Below are 22,521 nucleotides of genomic sequence, written 5' to 3' on the forward strand. Positions count from 1 at the left end.
TCTGTGTTGCCTTTAACCATTTATTTAGCTTATGATAGTTTACAGACATGCATTAGCTCATTTACCCATCCCCTAAGCTAGCAGGAAGCTAAGGTAACCGGTGCTAAGCCCACGTTAATATACTTGACCATTCATCAACATGTACGACCCTTCCTGTAAAGTACCATGCAAACAAATCGTTTGTGTGTCTTCCTTATTATTATGGCTATACAACCTCCTAAAGGGGTAATCACCACAGGAGTAGAATGAACTCTTTGAAATTACTAAGAGCTTATCAGGAGCTCAGTACTAACAGTTAATTAAGCTTAATAAAAATGGCTTTTAGTTAAGGGCATAGGTAAGTTTAAAAGATTATATATTGCTTTTTCTCCTGCTTTATAATTAAAATCTAGTCCCACAGTAGATCTTTTGGATCCATATCCATCCCCCAACAAAGTTCCTTCTTTTTCTTACATCCTACTGTAGACTACTGGCATAGTATGGTGTGTTTAGCACAGGAGCAGCTATACACTTCTTTAGAGTTTGTTTTCTTGTGAGAAAAATGCCCTACATTTTTGGTAGGAGAACTGGACTGCTGTTGCTTTGCAAGGCAATCATGAAGTGGGAGGGTTATGGTAAGCAGGGTGCATGTCTCTCAGCCTCAATCTGTGTAACTGGAGTCAGCCTTGAAGTAGATTGACCCTGAAGACCCAGGTTTTGTTATTTTGGCTAGTTTCTCACAGAGGAATTTGCCTGAATGTTGCTCTGTCACTCTTGCTCAAACAGCAGTGTAGGTGATGTAAAATTAATAAGTTGCATGAGTCATATACACATGATACTGTATTTATAGCATTCTTGTGAGGTCTCATTAACATGTATTAGAAAAGTGCTTTGAAATTCTCCGGTGAAAGATATCATAGTACAGAAATGCAGAACATTTTCCAATCTTGACATCAGCTTTAATCAGCTCTTTAATTTAAGTTGTCTAGAACTGAACTTCAGTTTAGATCCTCTCCTTCAGGGCATCAAGAAGGTTACAAGACCTGAGTGCTCCCAGACTTCTGGGGAAACTAAATGAGAATCCAAGAAGTCTGGTGCTTGAGCACTTCCCACATTATGTTTGGACCATAAAACATGCAGATTTTCTCACATTTTTCCCACTCAGCTGCAATATCAACAGTAAAGGCACATAATTAACCAAAAATATTCTTTCATTGCTATTCGTTAACATAATAGCAGGGAATTTTGGGCTCAGATAGTCAACCAAAACATACTCCTTTGCTACTGAATTTGGAGTGGGAGGAAGTGTGGTGGGGGAGAGAACATGAGTACAAATTGCCTTTTCTCCTCCACTCTCATTTGTTTCCAGTACTGGGAGAGCTTGCTGCTGCCTTCTGAAAGGGAGGGAGCCAGAAGCAGGGAATTAAGGGAGCAAATTGGGATTAGTCACTGCAGCGATCATGCATAGAAGAATATATGATTATTTCAGGCTGACTTTCCTTGGTCTTTTGTCAAAAAGCATGGTTCTGTGAACAAAGTGGAGACTCAGCACCAGGATTTTCTAGACCGTGGCTGACATTAGAAAATAGTTTGAAGCTAAAAGCTTTTCAAACAAAATTATTTGCGAGGTTGTCCTGTTACTTCAGGTCAGAGTCTTGCATGTTAAGGATGACGTCTTCTGCGCAGAACAGAGTAGATGAAAACCCCCTATCCTCTTGGGGATCAAAGAAATTAAAATTAAAATAGATTCATGATCCCATAGCTGTGCTTGATGGCTGCAGTGCAGACTGAAGGAGCAGTGAGAATACCTGGTAGGACTCGAAACCGATTGGGCTGGTTGCTGTTACCACTGGATGAGGTAACCGGCTTGGCCTCCAAAGGAGCAGCATGAATCCACATCAGTAAGAAGCAAGACAAAAAACTACAGAGAAGAGACAGACTGCAGAATGCAACACACAGATAAATCGGAGATATAAAATACTTACGTTTCTAATCCACTATTTTGTAAAATTCATTTTAAAGGTGAGGAATGTGTGAGCAAGCCACATGCCAAGTTTTATATGAATTTTTTTTTCTATTAATATATTTTCTAAATATATATATGAAGCAAATCAGCAGCAGCTCTTGAGATTTATTATAAACCTCTCTAAAAAGGAGGTATTCTTGTTATTTATGGCAAGACAGTGTCTTGTACAGGGAGCGGTAAGGAAAGAAGCAGAAGTAGGTATTTGTGTCTTCTGTTACTGGCAGAATAGAAGGCAGGTAACATGATGGAAAGATTGGCATCAAATAATGGTTGCTAAAGTCTTTGGGGGAAAAGAACAAAAGATTAGTCTGTGTGGGAAAACTGGTGAAGGGATTCAAAGGAAAGCTGACATCACCAAAACACACAGGAAACATTTTAAATATTAAGTGTTCAATTCAACTCTCAATTATCTGGGATAACAGCAGCTGGGATAAACCGAAGTCAGGGGTAATAAAACATTTATTAACAGGGCTTTAAGAATATGAGCAATGCATCCACCTTGAAAACTTATAAACAAATTTCTGTAGTGAATAGGAGTAGTCTTGAACTGGAGCCAGCAAAGAAGGGAAGAGCCTGAATGACTTGTGCTGTGCATCTGTCCTCTTGTGTCAGCTCAGAGCAGCCAGACGAACAGGGAAAGGCAAAGCAGAGATAATGAGAGCTTTGACATCTGCCTGTACCCAGTGCTCTGTGAATGGAGCCCCCCGAACTCGATCGCCCAACTGTAATAACAGCTCTGACTAGCAGTGGCTCTGAGGGCTAATTATTCAGAGCAAATAATGCTGTGTCAAGCCTCTTATGTTTCTCCACTTTCTAACATGACATACAGTCGCTAAAATAGGCCTTGCTTTTATGAACCTTGTGCTGCTCCCACAATGGAATAAGCCCTCCTTCTGCTAGTTGAGACCATGAGAAATGTATTTAACTTCTCAATTTTGGGTTTTTTCCTCATCCCCCAACTTCTTTGCTTTCTCCTGCCAGAGGTCACTGTAGCAGAAAAGAAGTCAAACAGCACACATTACAGATAATTACTTCTTGGATGTAATTTTTCTTTTGGAAAGGCTGCCTGACAGTTAAAATCTCAAAGAAAAAAATAAAGGAAAAAAAAAAAAAGAAAAAAAAAAAAAAAAAAAAGACCTGAGAGGTATTTAATTAAATCCCTCTTAAAAAAAAAAAAAAAAAAAAAAAATCAGTCTTACCAGGGCAGAATCCTGCTTATCATTTTTTGTGTATGTAGGATCAATTAGTTATCACAGTTGTAGCTTCTTCTGCCCTTTGAGGAATTTTGTTTGAATTATAATCATTATTCTATCTCTGCTCTTGGTTTTTCTCCCTAGATACTCATTCTGAGCTGCTTTTGAAAATGCAGGCTGAAATTTCTTGGACATGAAATACTTAAAATGAAACCAACCAAAGCCTACCATGTAAGACGTAGATATCAAATATGTTCTTAATGTTTTCAAAGTATAAGTCTAAATAAAATATCATGCAAGTTTTCAGCTTCAGGTAAAATACTTGGGTTCTCTTAACAAATACAGATCAATGCTAACATCAACGAGTTAGCCTAGTACTCCAGGAATTGTGCTTTGGCCAATGGTATGGACGTCTGGAAGTCATTAAGGTCTATGAAGCTACAAATTGGTACCAGTAGGATTTTCAAAACCAAAAATTTATATACTGGACCTGTAAATACCTTTAAAAATCTTGGAGTGTTTTTTACCTACTGCAAAAACCTCTGCCAGGAGTTTGCCTAGCCATGAGGCCAAGTGAGAGTAATGTTGGGTTAGCTACAGCAAGGGATGGCACACTTCTGAGGCCATGTAGAAATCACAGCTCCTCTGGGGTGAAATAAGGAAGGATGATCTTGCCATTAACCTGGCAGACTGGAACCCAAGGGAACAGACTGGAATGGAAATGGCTTTGTTTCCATCCTCACATCTACAGTTATCAAACTGTGCTGTAGGAGGTGATGATGAGAATTGTAGGCATTTGGTTTCAAGCTACATTCATGCCAGATTGCACGACTGGGTTGTTTTTTTTTTTTCTGATCTGCATCTCAATGATAGCTACTGGCTTTTCTAGGACAGCTTAATAAAACAGCATGGTCTTTACTTTCCAACTTCTGTTTTACCATGCAGACTGCTTTTTCCTGGCAGAGACGTATTTTTGTGTTGCTTGGAATTATTTGTAATGTGATTGTAGCAGGAGATTTCAACCAAGAATGGGGCCTCATTGTTGTAGGAAGTATGATTTTTTCTTTTGTTGCTATTTAATTTTATGTAGAAGAAGGATTTGCTCTGTTTGCAAACATTTGGAGGAGCTCAGATGTGTCAGTATGAGGCACAGAGCCTCATCTTAGGGAATGAAATTATGTGCTTATTAAGATCTCTTTGAATTGCAAAGCTGACCAGAACGATAAAGATGTGGCTCTTTTATTTTTGCTCCTGCACGCCTTGCTAACAACTGGTGTGGTGTGATTTTTTTTAATTTCACACTTGCTAATTGCTATATGTTTCAGGAGCATGTGTCAGTTTTGTTTCACAGCAAGAGCCCTAATTGTGAATGACTCCTCGTCGCCGCTCTGCACTTTCAGATCTATTCTAGGTTAGTTGAAAAAATCACACATTATAACAGTATGAGGCACTCTGGAAGAAGCCTGTTTTCATGGCAGAGGTGAAGATGAGTTACACAGAGGCAGTGTATTGAAAGAATAATACATCTCCCAAATCTGTATTCATCTGCACATGTTATTCTGTACATAATGGAACTTTCATCTGGCTCAAAGAATAAGGACAAATTATTTCACAAGGATGATATGTCCTTGTACTGTTTCTCCAGTGAATTGGACACAAATAGGTCTTCCATTACCATCACTCATGCATGTCTTCTCTTTTTTTTTTTTTTCCTCTTTCAAGTAGAGACAAATGGCAGGGAGGAAATCCAAGTCTTCTCCAGCTTCTGTTTTTACTGTGGCTCATACCAAGACATTCATGCACTTTGGAGCATGGTGTGTAGTGTTTTGGTCTAGTCTTTCTTATTTATGCAGGCTTGCTGCACTTGTATGCAACTTTATAAGGACATGGATGTTTTTCTGTCCTTTTGGTATGCAAAGTGTAAGAACTGAATGGAGATCTTACAGGGCTAATAAGAGGGGAAAGAAGAATGCTGTCAAATGGATTATAGGTTGGTCGTAAACATGCAATTACTTAATATAAGTATGAATATTCATTTTCACACACATACTAGGAGATGTATTTGCAACAGCAGAGATAAGCAGGACATGGCTAATTTTGTTTTCATAGATAAATACATTTTTGCTGATAGGTTGAGCTGTGGTAGCTGTGTTTATGATCCAAATCTTTGGGGTAATTTAAGCCAATCATTTTTACCTGGTGCTTGTGGTAAACTCAGAGTATGCACCCAGTCTGTTACTGCTGGTGTTTCATTAAGCTGTGGAGGAGCTGTTGCTTGCAAATGACTTTTGGCGCAGTGATATGTAGGCAACTCACAGTGCTGTTGGGTGATGTGTTTCTTCTCTGAAGTCTGGGGAACACAATGACAACACCGAGTCATAACTTTCTTCTGTGTGCTCTCAGCACTGTTGGTATCACTTGAGAAATCATCACAGGAATGTGCCTGGAGTTGCAACACTTAATAGCCACAAGAAAAACCCCAACCAAACACCAAACCTCTGCCTCCTCTAGTACTTTAAATTTCTAAGACTTGTTGAGAAACAGCTTGGTCAGGATCATACTTTTGTCCATTGACTCTCCCGGCACCTGAATTAGGTGGCAAAAAGTACATCCAGAATAAACCTGAACTGAGAAATAACACTGTAGTCTGATGTTGATAATAAAGGGGTTTCATTGCGGTATGGGCCCACTGGAGTGGAAGTGGAGGAAAAACTGAATTATGTCAGTAAGGACCTGGTGGAGAATAAATCAAGAATGTATTTAAAATTTTAAGAAGCTATAAATAAATAAGAGAAACCATTCCTTTGGCTTGATTGCTAAACAGCTCCCATTACTATGGGGACTCAGCGCTGCCAGTGTGCATGTTCTTGCATCTTTCTGATGTTGTTTATATACACATACATAAAGGACCGTGCTTTGCAAGTGGAGAGATTTAGAAGTGCACACTTGTCTTTAAAAAAAATTTTTTTGGTGGCCAGCTCTAATTTTTTTAAAGTTCTTGTGGATACTTACCTGCATTGTAAGCCACCTATATGTATTTATAAAACTGATCTTAGTGACTTTTCATGGTCATGTATGTGGAAAAGGAGAACCTGAATTTGATATTCTGAAGTACAGGCAGGTGTGGTCACAGGAGAATAATGAAAAATGTTTCAGTTCAGTCAAAGAGTTGTGAAAGAGCTTAGACAATATATTTATTGCTTGAATTTTGAGTGCAGGAATTGGTAGGAGAGGTCTGTATATTTGCATTGCAGTTATTGAGAAATGACCATACTGTGAACGGCAAATGGCAGCCAGCCAATTAGAGTAATGCATTTTTTGCCTGGATTAGTGTAATGCAAGATGACGAGCGCTTATGTATGGAAGCACCACTTGCTGTGAATTAAAGAAAAGGCAAAAAAAAAAAAAAATCCATGTCATCTTTCACTGGCGACAAAAATATTTCATAAAATAGAAGAAGAAAACAATGGCATAAACCAATATGTGGTGAACTCATATCTAGAAGTTAACTAGGAAAGAAAATCATTATCACTTTTATACTGTGGCATTATGTCACAACAATAATATTATATTGCCTAGTGACCTGAAAGCTTTTTATATTACCGATGAGTTAATGCCTATGAAATAAAGCTCAGTAAATATTTATTTGGGGCTACTTCTGGGAAAGGTCATGTTGATTCACTGAAGGTCATGCTGTTTATAAAATCATCATTTTCAGCAGAAACATAACAGATTGTATCCTGAGTTAAAATTAATAAACAGTCTTCTAAAATTATATATTCTTGTTTTACAGTCAATTCTGCTTAAGGGTACAGACTTCCCATTGATGATTTCCACACACCCTTTTCTCAGCTGACTTTCCTCTTTTGGTGTATTAAGCCTTCTTTTGCCTGGCTAGCCGTTGTAATGCCTGGGGAAAAGCTCTGTCAGGTATTAAAAAAGGAATAGATAAAAGAAAGGTAATGGCTAAAGTTTAATTCTATAAATTCTGCATTCAAAGGGTTTGTAACTGCCAAACTAGCTAGAAATTTGATCTGTATGCTTTCCATACTGTTACTGCTGAGCTACCCCAACCTAAGATACTAAGCTGATGAATGTATTTATAAGGGTTTGTCTGCATCCCTTTTGGCCACTGAATAACTGCCAAGTGTAAAAAACAAATGACAGCAGCAACAAATAATAATTTCTACAAAGAGAACACCAAACCTGAAGAACAGGGTTCTCACCATCACCGAATGACCCAAGACTTATATTATCCTTTAAATGATTTTTAAGCAACCTCACTGCGTAAAAATGCCAAAACAAATTAGAAGGAAGTTTCAGGGGTTTATTACTCTTTGGTGACTCAGGAAGAGAAACCTTGATCTCTTGATTGATCCTTGTATGCAGGGCCAGCCTTTGTCACATAGGCAAAGGATTTATGAGCATACTTACATCTTCTGCTGAGTAGGACCTTTTGTATGCTTAAAGTTATATGCCTTTCTCAGTCATGGCCATCATTTACTTTTCATATACTGCTGAAAAAGAGAATAGCTAAACAAAATTTAAACCTTATAGTATCACTTCAGACAAAATAGGAGCCATAACACATAAAGACGGCAATACAAATCCAAGTTACAGCTGCCATTATATCATACACAGCTGCTGTTTCTGGTCTCATCTGACTCTTGATGTTTGAAAGGAAGGTGCACAGAGAGAGAAAAGCATCTGCAGAAGGCAGTTTGTTTAATCCTAAGTAGATAAATCAAATTCTTTAGATCCATCTCTTCCTACAGAGTACAGAGGGATCCTAGATGATATTTGACTATATGCCCAATTTTTAGTTTGATAAAATGAAGCCAGATGAATCCCACACCAAGTACAGAAGTCTCAGCATAAAAGTTCTGACCAACATGTCATTAAGGTCTCCTCGCTTTAAAGGTAACAGGATATTCAGTGTTTTACTTATACACACAGAAGCATGCAGAATATTTAAGCATTGTGATAGCACACAAGTGGATCCCAGTGAAGGGTAAATGTGGGGTCTGTATATTAGAGTAGAAGTAACTATTATTTTCCTGACCTGGTAAGCACAGTTGCAGAGGATTCTGCATTGCAAGTTGAAGCCATTAAGCTGCAAGGAGAGGACATTGTAGAAGAATTATATCTTTCATGAAAGCCATATAACACTCAGTAACCTGGACTGTCATCCCTCTGGTAGGTAACAACAGTCATTTCCCCCTTGACCAGTCTCTTCTTCTGAGGAGGTGGGGTAGCATGTGTTACATCTGAAAAGACTTCACCCCACAGTTGAGGATCCTGACTCCATTTCCTAAACTCTTTGTTTTCACTCCTTTCATTCACTTCTTTCAAGTCAACCTGTGGCAGCTGTACTAAAAACTAAATGCTTGATATGCTGTGACCAAATAAATCCTTCTGGAGCTATCCCTGCAGGGGAGGGTGGCAGTGACAAGCTATGAGTTTTTGTAGCATTAGAGAATTTGGTAGCTTTCATGACTGCTGAGCAGTATGCTGCCAGCAGTAGTGTGATAGAGAACTCTTTTTCTGATAGGCATTTATCAAATCAGTACAAATGGCTGAGCTGAGCCTAAAGCCACACTAGAAATGAATTGAAATTTGGGATGTAGCAACTGCTGAAATGTTCTGTATGGATTTGCAATTGACCTTCTTCTCTACAGAGAATTACAGAGCTTATCTCTTGCTAATAATCAGGGAAATGGCACTGGCTGCTTGCCCCTCTTTGAGCACAGGTTGGGAAAAAGTGACAAAAAAAACCCCACCAAGTAAGACAATCGACTCCCCCTAAACCTGCAGAGCAAATACTTTAGCAAGAGGAAAAAAACCCAAAACAAACCACAAAACATTCAGCCACAGGAACTATGTATAAGTAACATGAGAAAATTTCAGCAGATTATCTGGTCAACAATTGCTAATTTAGAGAACACATGACACAACAGAGCTATCAAAGGTCAGAATATCAGATTCTGCTTGGATCTGAAAAAAATCCCAACCCATGAATCAGTGCTTGAACCTGAGTAAGCAACCTTTCAGGGTTCAGCCATAGCCACATTATGATTATGGCTTCGGGCAGATAGGTATTAAGAATGTTAAAACACTTGTTTAAGGTGAACTCTGGTCAAAATTGAAGTCAGCAGCTTAGATGGGGACAAATGCACCCCACACCTGCTTCTGAATTCTTCATATCAGAAAAACTGATTTGAAACAGGATTTTTTTCTATTAATGGCCCCTTATTTCAAATTTCCAAACCTCTCCAGCAGGCTCAGAGCATATTTGAGAAAACAGAGTTTTTGAAAATACTTGAGCACTTTGATGCCCAATTCTCCGTAAAATCACTTGGAGCTATGGAATAAGGAATAGCTCCTGGAATAGCCCCTATCTACAGTTTTATTCATTGCATCTAATCTGTCCTCTTATAGATTAACATGGAAGAATTGGGTGGGAGAGGGAACAGGAAATCTTGTTTTCTTCCACCATTTTCCACTAAGTTGCTTTGTGATTTCAAATTGCATAACCACCTGGGTCTCTTGTTTCTCAGATAAATGACAACTCTAACTTCCTCCCAGTCATGCTCTTTGCAGATAATGCAAATACCAAAGCATTGCATTCTTTCTTTAAGAACTTGTGCAGGGTATATATGTACCGTATCAATTTAAAATGAAGGCTTTTTCACTTTTGTAGTACCCATAAGACTCAGTCTCTACCCCACGTCATACTCTCTGCCAGAGAATGTAAGATGAAGTTGAGCTGACAACCTGTCCTTAGAATCATAGAATCACCTAGGTTGGAAAAGACCTTTAAGTTCATCAAGTTCAGCCTTTACCCCAGGACTGCCAAGTCCACCACTAAACCATACCACTGACGGCCTCATCTACACAGTTTTTGAACACTTCCAGGGACAGTGACACTATCACTTCCCTGGGCAGCCTGTTCCAATGCTTAACAACCCTTTCTGGGAAGAAATTGTTCCTAATATCCACTCTGAATCTCCCCTGGTGCAGCTTGAGGACATTACCTCTTGTCCTATTGCCTGTTGCTTGGGAGAAGAGACCAATACCCACCTCATTACAACCTCCTTTCAGGTAGTTGTAGAGAGCAGTAAGGTTCCCCCTGAGCCTTCTCTTCACCAGATTAAACACTCCCAGTTCCCTCAGCTGTTCCTCATTACACTTGTGCTCCAGACCCTTCACCAGCTTCTTTACCCTTTTCTGGCTCCATCACCTCAATGTCGCTCTTGCAGTGAGGGGCCGAGAACTGAACACAGGATTTGAGGTGCAGCCTCACCAGTGCCCATTACAGGGGGATGATCACTGCCCTGGCCCTGCTCTCAATGCTAGTGCTGTTACAAGTCAGGATGCTGTTGGCCTTCTTGGCTGCCTGGGCACAGGCTGGCTCATGTTCAGTAACCATCAATCAGCACCCCCAGGTCCTTTTCTATTGAGCATCTTTCCAGCCATTCTTCCCCAAGCCTGTAGCATTGCATGGGGTTGTTGTGGCCCAAATGCAGGACCTGGCACTTTGCCTTTTGAACCATTGGCCACAGCCCATTGATCCAGCCTGTCCAGATCCCTCTGCAGAGCCTCGCTATCCTCTAGCAGATCAACACTCTCACCCAGCTTGGTGTTGTCTGCAAATTTACTGAGGGTGCATTCATTTCCCTTGTCCAGATCATCAGTGAAGTTGTTAAACAACACTGGCCCTAACACCGAGCCCTGCGGGACACCATTAGTGGCTGATCCAACTAGATGTGATGCCATTTACCACCACTCTCTGGTCTCGGTCATCCAGCCAGTTTCCAGCCCAGCTAAAAATACACCTATGTAGGCCATGAGCAGCCAATTTGTCCAGGAGAATGCTGTGGGAGACACTGGCAAATGCTTTACCAAGGTCCAAATAGACAATGTCTATAACCTTCCCCTCATCAGCCAGGTGAGTCACCTTATCACAGAGGGAGATCAGGTTGGTTCAAGTAGGATGTGCCCTTCATGAGCCTTTGCTGATTGGGCCTGATCCCTCTGTTTTCCTGCAAAAAGTTCAGTCCAGTTCCTCTCAGCTGCACAGCAGTGATGGAGCATGTCACAGTCAGTTTCTCACAGTGCAACAGCAGTCTTTACCAGGAATTTTCTGTGTCACTTTCTAATGTCACCTTTCAGCATCAGTAGCTGTTTAGGAGCTGATTCAGCATCAGAAGCCTGTATTACAGACTTCTATTATTTGCACAGGTGAATCCACAGTTTTGGAGCTGAAGTACTAAACAGCTTGAATGAATTTGTTCGTCATTCAAAAAGCACATCTATTCCAGTATTTCTTACATCTCACATAGGGCACTTTGAAGTATAAGACACTTCAAAGATTGTTTGACAGCATGGAAAGAGGGTGTCTTTCTAATAATCCAAGTTCTTAAAAATCCACATTAGTTTCTCACTCTTCTTTTTCCTTCAGTATTTCCTTGGGGTGATCTGTTCTTCATTTCCTCTATCACAGAGAGGGAACTGAAATACAGTGCATGTGTTTTGACTTGTAGGCACTGTGCTGTGAAAGCATTTGCTCTCAGTTGGTGGAGAATATGTATATTCTTAGGATAATGTACATGTGGCATACTATTCAATTAAATCCTATTCCTAGAAAGTAATTTTTCTTTTCCTTTCCTCCTAACTTCTCCTTTTTGGAATTTAATAGGGAAGCCACTTAACATGACCTCCTCTTCCCACCTGGCCTATGTACAACTCTGATCATTTTACATTTGTCCAGGTAGAAATTTGCTTTCACTATTCTTCCAGAGAGAGAATAAGTATTGATTGGAGAAGATCACTGCAAGGGCCAGTTTGGCAAAGTTAAGGGAACTGATGAGCCAATATAATATGTTTCCTGTGCCCTTTTTTCTTTTCTATTATTCAGATAGAGGCTCAAGATGGAAGATGCATTTTAATTAAAGCACATGGTTCATCTGACATGTGTATGTGTTTGGGTACATCCATCAGGGATGGCTAACTTTAATTGCAGAGGCTCCATAAAGGTCTGAGTTGAGGAAGGTAATCAAATTCATATATTCTTTCAGAAGAATTCTTCTTTTTGACATACTCTAATACTAGAGAGAAGCTAAAAATCTAGAGCAGAGAGAAATCCAACTGTATCTGCTTGAGTGTGAATTCCTGTCATATTTGGGACAGATATGTGCAGTCAGGATTGATAAGAGGGAGAAATGCCATCCATAGTTCTTTCTAACCTAGTTTTATGCTATGTCAGTATCAGGGTCTCTGAATCACTGTGCTTGGGTTTTGCCCTTTCCAGTTTACACCAGAAAGATGGGATAGAAATATATGTTTAGCAATAATTCATTAAATGCTACATATACTAACAAGGTGATACATAAAAGATATTAGCCTTACTGAATGCAAACATTCCACTTTCACATATTTAGCATTCTGGCATTTACTTAACTTCATCATAATAGCAGTTGATAGTGTCAAGAAAGATTTCCTTCCAGATTATTAACTTCAGAATGGTAGCAAAATGTGATGGACTGTACATACCAAAATAACATTTGCTTAAAAAAAATACCTTCTTATTCTTCATTCATGTGCGGAGAGGAGAAAAAATACCTGTCCCTTTAAAAATGTCTCCCAGAGCAAAGAAATGTTGAAGCTCATTTATAAAATATGACCAGCAGATTGTTGTTGCTGGCTTATTGAGACTGAGAATAGCAACAGTGCTGAGGACACTATTCATAGAGCAGGATTCCAGAAATGGTATGTTAACCTGAATCAAACATCATAAATTATTGAGAACTGCTGCTTTTACTTTCTTTTCACTTCTTTAAATATTCCCTTTTCACATGGAAAGTCTTGAATATAAGGTTTTCTATTTCTCTGATGGAATATTTCTTTCAAAGAGTATTTATTAAGGGAGTTTCTTTGCTTCTCCAACCTGTGGAGAAGTGTAGATAAAAGCAGAAGCCCCAGGAATAAATATTCTTATTTTCAAGAAGTCTTTACATTTTTGTTCCAAGTCCGTAACATTTTTGTTCACACTCCTGAAAAGCATTTCAAATGATCTTTTCATCTTGCAGTCAATACTGAAGTCTCTTCCTGCTTCAGAATTCACTGGAACATGTGGAAATCTTAGGATGTAATTTCTTCCCTAAATTCTGTAAGGTTGACTATGCCTTTTTTTTTTTTTTTTGTTAGAACTATAGGATCTAAGAATGATAGCTAGCGTAATATATAATAAGCAATATTCACCCAGTCCTTTCCTATGCACAGAAAGGATCTTTCTCAGTTCATGGCTACAAGAACTGCTTTATTTGAGACTGCTTGTATCTTTTTGTGAAACCATATCACTTTCAGCCTCATGAAATGCTTTTTATTAAGAGCCTTTATGATGAGAGCAAAGAGGCTGAATGTGGAATATAAACAGCATAAGGTTTGATGTTGCAATGTTTAGCAGAAAATACCCTGTGAAAATTATGAGCAGGAAGCTGTGAAAGTAAGAGAGGTGATGCAGTAATGATGGAAGAAAGGTTGGAACCTGAAGGGTCATCTAAAGCAAAGATTTATATATTAACTTATACTTCAAAACAGCTCAATTGTGTGAAACCACAGTCTGTTGCTTGCTTTGGATGGTGACTTCACATTGCAACAGAAGGGAGTTTCATGGACCCCTCTTTTTTTCCAGCTATAAAGGATTGGAAGGTAGTTGCAATCCTCCACCACTGTCAAGTGTCTAGCCTGCACAGGCTAATGGCAGGGAAAAGGACAGAAGGAGGGCAAGAGTGATTGCGGGGTGGGAGGGAAGTAAATTACTGAAACAGTTATATAGGTCAGAATTTGTTTCCTGCACGGTGACTCACGTGAAACAATACATTTCCAACAACTGCATAGTAGATTCCAATAAGATTCCAATTTCTGCATAAAACGAATGTTTAGTATTTTTGCTATAATTTTTCTTCAGTATAATTTGTCACATACATTAGAAAGCTGGTGCAAAAATACTGTGACATGAGTTTTATGCACATTTTGCAATATTATTCATTTTATGAAATTTCTTATGTGCTTTCTGTGGAGCACCTGGTGACAGAAGACTGCAGGAATTCTGCCAAGCTGGGAGCATGCACCCTTTGGCTGTTCAGTGCACTTTAAAAAGTAATGCAGTTCTCAGACAAGCCCTCAGGTGCTCTGTCTGAAAAGGTCATCCTGTCTCTCAGTCATTTCCTTTAAGTACCTAAAATTAAGTAAGATGAATCTTGGTGAGAATGAGTCATTGTGTGAATTAGAATGAAATTAGTATTATTGGCCAGTGGAACAAGATATATCTGAGTATAGTAGCATAATTTGGGAAGTTTAGGTTAGATATAAGGAAGAAGTTCTTTACTGTGAGGGTGATGAGGCATTGGAATGGGTTGCCCAAGGACGTTGTGAATGCTCCATCCCTGGCAGTGTTCAAGGCCATGTTGGATGGAGTCTTGGAAGGCATGGTTTAGTGTGAGGTGTCCCTGCCCATGGCAGGGGGGTTGGAAATAGATGATCTTAAGGTCCTTTCTGATTCTAACTATTCTGTGATTCTAGGAGTCACAAAAATAGCCAGTATTTCATCCAAGACGTGTGGATATATTGTTCAATATTGTCTTGTCATACTTGCATTGATGATATTTTTGACCATCATTACACAGAAGGTGATCATAATGGTACTTTTGCCCTAAGAAGTAGATAACTTACAGCTTTAAAATTTACTCCTACATTAAGATATCAGATGGCCACTTTGAAAACTCTGTGATACTTTAGTATTTGCTTAGGATTTACTCTATAAGAGCTGACAGAAGTAAGATTTGTTCAGCATCTTGGTTCCACTTGCCTAGCATTAGAGAACGTGACACAGTTACCAGTATTTTAGTTTTACAGAGCTGATGAGTATCCACAGCTTCTCTTAAAGTCAGCAAGACACGTAACTACTTACACTTCATATAATTGGGTTCTGGTCCAATGTGTTTCAAAGTGAGACATTCAAAACTAAAGTAAGTAAAATTAGTAGCTGTTTTGCAGTTTTGATCTCTTCCTCATGTGTAAAGCTCATACTGTTAAAAGGAAATAAACTGAGGATATAGACTTCTGAAAAGAGAATTCTGAGCTCTGCTGCACACCATTTATTTTCCTATTACTCTTTGAATGTTTTTTATTTGACATGCTCTATATTGCCTTGCCTCCCCCTCCTTTTTATTTTAATTGGGACCTGGTTATTGGCTGGAAATTCCACTAGCATGACTCATCCCTGGGCTGGAAATGACTGCGAACAGGCATCACATTGTGGGATTTACTTCCCTCTCTCACCCCCTTTTTTTTCCTAAGTGCTTTATCGTGGCACAAGCTTGTAATAATAAACTAGAAAGGAAGTTGATGCTAATCATTTGGTTCTGAATGCACAAGCCCTGCCAAATTTCCCCACAGGCATGAAACAGCCGCTCAAGCTGCGACACCAGCAAATTGAATCCTGGAGGTAGCTGACCAGAAGTAATGAAATGTGTATTTACCATACTGATGCTGTCAGTCCTAAGACAAACTGGCTTTACAATCTAGTTAAGTGGGGCATGTTTCTCACTTCCAGAGGTGCTTCCAAAAAATACTCAGGTTTTTTTCTAGACTTCTTTTCAAAATCACAAGCCCAATGATGGCTGGTAACCCTCACTTTATGCAACGTACAACAACAGGATGCCTAAAGTGGTCTGTTCTATTAAAACACTCAAAGTGAAATCCATATCCCAAAGGAGATAAGTGATTTCATCTTATGACATGTTAATTGCAAGGCTTTTTTATTCATACCTTTTTTGCCACTTCATTCTATAAACCAAACCTTAGAGTTGAAATGAAAGGATAAAAATTATTTCAAGAACCAATGGATAATAACAGATGCCTCCCACAAAACACTTGTGCATGCAGCAGTTTAAAAGCTTGGGCAGGTACAGGTGTGTGAAAGAGGGCCAGATAATCACCAAAAAGAATAGGTATCACTCAAGAGAGGGATTTGTTATGCAGGTGGGCGCACAGCCACTAAAGAGGTGTCACTCAAAAAATACCTGTGCAATGGCAGCAGTTGTTCAAAAGCATCTGGACACATGCACACAAAATAAGGAGGTTGTCATTTCACAGTCCTCAGATGCTCAGGAGGTAAAGGACTCAGGGAAAAGTTACTTTCCCCATTAGGTATAGTCATAGGTAACAATAGTATCTGTCTAGCTAGCAGAGGCATGTTAATTGTGTGAGAACTACTGAAGAAGGTTTGTGGATCATTTGCTGAATGCTACTTGCTGTGAATTCAAGGAAACATTATGAGGGGAAAAATGAAAGTACAATCTTCAACATGCTTAATACAATACCCACAGAAGAATCAAAGAGTAAAATCACACCCCATATGAGCAGTCTCTGAAAGCATCTAATTATATCCTAGGAATGTCTATCACTCTGCAATTATATGCTTAATTTCCAGCTGTATTCAATTAACATCACAAATGATTTATAATACCACCAAACACAAGGAACTTGCTTAGAACTGTTTGTTGGCACATATAAATTTGTTGGGCTTTTTTGTCTGTCTTTTCATAGCAAGTTAGGCCCATTGAGTTAGTACCATGTAATTCAATGGCAAAGCCAAGGGCAGGCTAGAAGTTATTTTAGAGATAATATCATTCTTTCTCCTCCAGCAAAACATTCAAATGCTAGTCTAGGGAAGGTCAGCACCCACTGGCTTACATGGAATTTTATATGCAGTTCAAGCTTGATATGTAGAAATAACCTTGCTGAACTAGGTCTGTCTTTCCTTGCTTGGCCTTGGAAGGAAATTGTGCTTTTTGTGATACAAAAGCACACATGCATCTGAAAAGTCAGGCTGTGAATGCCTTCCTTCTCCTGTCTTCCCATATCAGAAGAGCTGAAGTAGGAATCATTCCACATTTGCTTAGTGTGGAGAGAATGGGGATGAAGAAGGGTAAGAGGACCTCTGCTTGGTTTTGACTAGATCTAAACATAATCCCCAGTTAAAGGCTTGAATCTGTGTGGATCCAAATACTGAATCGGGATTAAAAGCAAAATACAAACTCTTGAAATGTGTTAATTTGATCTACTCAAGGGTAAACCTGTTGAATTCAGCTAAGGCTAATGAAAAGACATGGAAGCTTTTGTGCAATTGGAGTCTTACATTATAAATCTTTTGGAGCAATTGCTCTGCCATCTGTGAAAAATTAATCAGATTTCCACACCAAAGTATTCATCCATGGATAACATTGATTTATATCATTTTAGCAACTTAAAATTAATTCTCCTAAAAGTCAGTCAAAACAAACCTCCAATCAGCAGCTGAAGTTGCATTGCCTTTATTTTTAATCTCTTGAAGCTGTCTAGACTGGTTATCCTATTTGAACTGGGCTTAATGCACTTTTACCTTGTTCTCATGTTGGGTCAGGTAAGTAAGTTTGCTTTGGTCATTTTTTTTTTTCTCATGCCTGTTGTTCTGTCTATAGGGTGATATGACCTTAAGTACGCTGTGAAATCTCAAGGACAGTGATGAAACCATAAATGTATATTCAGACAAACTACTGTTAAATAAAATCTTACAAACCTAGAATGAATTCTTTGTTCTTGGTGGAGTGGTTTTTGTGGGGATTTGTTGGGTTTTTTTTTGAACAGCAGGAGTTAACAGTACCATATGTGTGAATTCCAAATTGGAAGCCTGGTTCCTGCAGCATAAATGCGAAAGACATTATTCTTCATGGAAGAATCCCCTAAACAAAACTACAAGAAGACTGGAGGTAGACAAACTGCTAGAATTAATCTCTGAAGGAGTTGTCTAGCTCTTCGCTACAGGAACAACTTGACTGAATAAGTGGCAAAGTGGCCATGGTTGCCCACCCTGCCTTCAAAATAGAGCTCTCAGCCTGTGAAATACAGAGGAGAAAAAGATCCTATGGAGCTGGGAATTGAAAATATCAGATATTACAGTTTTCACTGAGGGTAAAAAATTCTAAGCAGCAGTGTGGCCTAATAAACAAAAAGGCAACTCTTAATGAAAGCTTGAACTTTTCCTTCTTGTTAATTACCATGAAACTGTTTTGAAATTCCTGTAGAGAGCAAGTGCTTCTTGCTGACAGCTGGTCTGCAATTAATAAAATGGAAAGTGTTTTCAGCTGGCAATGACTTAATATGCTCATGATATATGAAAACAAGGTTAAATTTCTTCTTTCTCTCTACTACTAACAAAAGAAATATTGAAAATGAAATGGTGTAGCTTAGGAACTGAAAAGTGCCTACCAAAGCCATGGACATAGTGCTGAGAGCTGCATATCGCCTGGTACTTGCCGGAATGGGCATATTTGCAAAAGTTTAATCAGTGCCAAAAATTATTCTTCAGTTGCAGGCTTCCAGAATATATTGCATTGAAGAATATATGATCCTCTTTCTGCAAGATAAAGGAGTCTTGATTTAATTTTCTCTCTTTGGTGGTTTAAATGACTTACTCTTTGTGGCTTTAGTGGAAACCTTCTTGCTTCTGATACCCTTTTTTAATCCCATCCTTCTTCTGCTCTACTCCACCTTCTGTCAGGAAAGAATGACAGAGGCTTTGTTGCTTGTGAGGTAAGAGATGGAGTAGCCAGAGCATCAGAAAGCACACAGGAGGAACTAGCCTTCACTGCAAAGAGACTGGCCTGATAATCAGATGCTTGTGGACTTTGGCTGTGAATTGTGGTCAGAAATAAATGTTATGGTTTGATGTTAACTCTCTTGCAGAATACGAAATGGAACTTTACCTCAAATATAATGTGAGAATCCTATGAATACCAAGGGAAATAAGTAAAAGTAAAATAACATATTTTACTTCAGCAAAGTCTTTATTCTTGTCTTGTAGAATGCAGAACCTTTCCAAGTTACTGTCCGAGAAGACAATTGTATCATTGTCTCCCTGGAAGCATCTGATGTGGTGAGCTCATCCTCTGTATATGTTGTGAAGATAGCTGGAGAATCCAAGAACTACTTTTTCCAGTTCGAAGAATTCAATAGCACTTTACCTGCCCCTGTGGTTTTTAATGCCAAATACCATGGCCTATATTACATAGTAACTCTCTTGGTAGTGAACTCAAATATTGTTTCCAAGTCAGCAAGATCAATCACTGTGTTAACCAGTAAGTAACACATTATTCTTTCTTTCTTCTGCTTCTTCTCTTTGTGTGTGATTTTATTTTCCCTGGAAGTTATTCTTGTGGAGAAGGTTGGGTGGGGATTTTGTGTTTTCAGTAGGTCATCCTTCTGTGTAGGATTACTCCCTGCATGAGAACAGTAGGGAAGAGGTGTTGAGAAGGCTTGTGAGTGAAAATTCACAAAGTCTGAGCAGGAAGAAAGGCATGGGTGTGGGTTTCTCCCAGCTTGACCTTTCCTGAACAGTGACCAGAGGTTTAACATACTGAGACAAATGTGATGGATGAATCTCCTTTCCAAATGTTCATCCTAAACCCTTTGAACCAAGAGTTCCAAAAACCTAGTAAAAGACAAAAAGTGTTGCCTAACATTTCAATCTAAGCACTCCTGTTACATGGTGAGATATATTCTGGTTTAAATGCTATAAAATGTTCTTTGGTTGCTAATGTATTGAAGCAGTACTAAGCTTGGAAAGCAGATGCTAGTCACCAAAAACATGTTTCTGTCAGTACAGCTGAAGGTTTTTTGCGTGGAGATCATAACTGTAGTAATCTGTGTCTTACTACCTCCATGTGTATCAATCCTGGGGAGAAGTGTGATTTTGTTTGCTTTGTCATCATGTGAAGCACCACAGATTTCTGAGTGATGTCTGCTGTATTTCTGGCTTGACTGTTGCTCCAGAACTGCTTCCATGTGCCACCCTGAAAACAATTTGTAAAATACAAAATGATTTCTTTGCCTGAAGACAGATTTAAGAAAAGACAGGAAAGAAATATTTGGATGGAGAAAACCAATTTCAATGTGGTTCTGTTTTTTTTCTATAGACAGTTTTAGTTAGCTTGCAGATGACGAATGGCCATGATTTTGTGTACTTACATTAGTCTGTCAGTGAGAAACTGCCATCCACTGTAGTAATATTCAAAGCATATTACAGTAGTTTCATAGGTTACCGAGTGAGGCATTTGAAACTTTGCAGTAACCAGATTTTGCATAATCTGTACATCGTTCAGCCTTCCCTTGTGTTCTCAAGTTGTGCCCTGATGAGGACAACCATGAAGCTATCTATGGGAAAAGTATGGTGGCGTTACTTGGGTAACGCAAGTTTTTCATAAGGCATATGTGCAAGAACATCTATGTGTAGTGAACAATTTTAGGGTTCAAAGGCAGTCTGAATTTCCTTTTCTTTGACTGCTTTAACCTTGCAGACAATGTAGTAATTTTAATCCAATTTCCTATTTATGGTTTGTTTGTTTTCTTAAAAGAAAATAATGGAAACATCAGGTATAATCGACTGGGAAAAAAAATGCTTCACTATGCATTTCTGGTGGGTTTTGAATGCTGCACTTGCAGTTGTGCATCAGGGCTCATTGCTGTTTGATTTCCAGAGCCCACAAGGGTCAGTGGTAGCCTGGGAAGGTGTGATCCAGTGTGGCAGATGGAACACACGAACTTCTGTGCAGGGGATCTCTGAAGGAAGAAGGGAACCGGTGTTGCTCAGCCCACCAAAGCCAGCTCCAGACTTCCTATTTCTGGCTCAGGGGGTTTCCACAAGGTGTTCCTGAAAGAGTGTGAGGCTGATGGCTCCAAGGGGCATATCCCATGTCACTTTCCCTCCTCCAAGACTTGACAGTGTTCTTTCTGATGTAAAGCAGCCCACCCCTTTTCACCACCTGTTTTATTGTGAGTGTGTTGGCAGCATCCTAGGGTTTTCTGCTATGGCCTCTGCTGCTCACCTAGAGCTTGGAAGGAACAGTGATTTGGCAGTTGGACAGCACTGCTTGGGTAACTCATGTAACAAAAAACAGAGCAGTGAATTTCACTGATTTTGTCTCAGCAGAAAGACAACCAGGTTTATGGAAAAGAAGGAGCATTCCTGCAGGCAGCACTGAAGGATGCAGTAGTGAACATTGAAAGTGTGATGTAAATTCTGGACTTCTCGAGGGAAAGGGCCAGATCTCCTTCCATGTATTTTCTGCCAGGCAGACTGAGGATTGCTAACTCTCTTGTAGCAGCCTCAGTTACTAACATAGCTCATCTTTGGAGCACAAGGCTGCAGGAATGAAAGTAAATTTGGAATGAAAAGACAGTGTGGCAGGCTGGTCTTTTTAAGATACACTTAAATATGTTGCTTTTGAGAAGAGATTTTAAAGCTCATGTAGTGACCACTGGGTTCTCCTACAAAACTGCATAATAGTTGGTTCCCCCCCCCCCCCTTTTTTTATAAATTTTCCTTTTATTGTTATTGTTCACTCCCTGTTTTACATCATTTTCTGACTATTAATTAACTTGATTTTTGTGACAGACAATAATTATGAGAAATTTTCTTCACACCATATGCTCTCACTGCCTGTTTAACATGCTTAGTTTATTTTATCCATGAAAAGACATATAACTATCTAAGTTACTCCACCTATATTTTACATGTGAAAATATGGCACATTGCAACTAACTTCCAGGACCAAATTAATTCTTATTCTAATTTCATTGGTATCAGGAGAGATTTACAGTGGCAGATTAGCCCCATTCATTAGACTGACACAAAATAAATCAATTGGGATAGCCAGTGATGCCATTGTGATTATTCCCAAGGCTATACTTTGATATTTCACAAGTACAGTTTTCTGGGATCTTCTGATTTCTAAAAAGGAGTCCATGAAGGGAGATGTAGTCTTGCAGCTTGGCCATATCCTGGAGATCTGAGTTTCACATAAACGTGTATCCAAATTATGTATGTCAAAATGAGAGCATGGTCCTTCAAAGACATTGTCTACTTAGAAATTCAGTAAGAGTCATGAAAGACTTCTGCTTTCCAATGGTATATCTTGATGACGTTTCCTTTCTGCTATTCACATCACTCAGAATGTGCTGCTTCTCAGCATATTTGCAAGACAAAGGTATGTCTCTTCACAGGTTGAAACTTCATCCAGTTTGAGTCAGAGAAGACTTTGTTTTACCCCTCAGAGATTTCTGTGCAGAAAAAAAAAGATTCTTCAACAGAAAGATGATTTAGAAGTTAAGGAAATATATATTTAATACACATATGCATATATAATTATATTCAAATATAGACATAAATACAAGTGTGATAAATATGTACATATAAAATTTAAAAAACTTAACATTGTATAA

The 22,521-nt window shown here is 39.0% G+C and overlaps 1 protein-coding gene across 2 annotated transcripts in view; it reads left to right on the plus strand.

Annotated features, from left to right (window-relative positions):
• Nucleotides 1–22,521, plus strand: part of PTPRO (protein tyrosine phosphatase receptor type O) — a 154,049-nt gene that overhangs the window by 69,500 nt on the left and 62,028 nt on the right. For both annotated transcript variants that reach the window (XM_062616726.1, XM_062616727.1), the window contains exon 2: nucleotides 19,106–19,379. In XM_062616726.1, coding sequence (XP_062472710.1) covers nucleotides 19,106–19,379 — 274 coding nt within the window. The remainder of the gene's footprint in view (nucleotides 1–19,105; nucleotides 19,380–22,521) is intronic.

This window comes from Pezoporus occidentalis, unplaced genomic scaffold (assembly GCF_034315485.1).
Source record: "Pezoporus occidentalis ecotype Australia unplaced genomic scaffold, CSIRO_AGI_Poc_V1 ctg19, whole genome shotgun sequence".
Taxonomy (NCBI): Eukaryota; Metazoa; Chordata; class Aves; order Psittaciformes; family Psittacidae; genus Pezoporus; species Pezoporus occidentalis.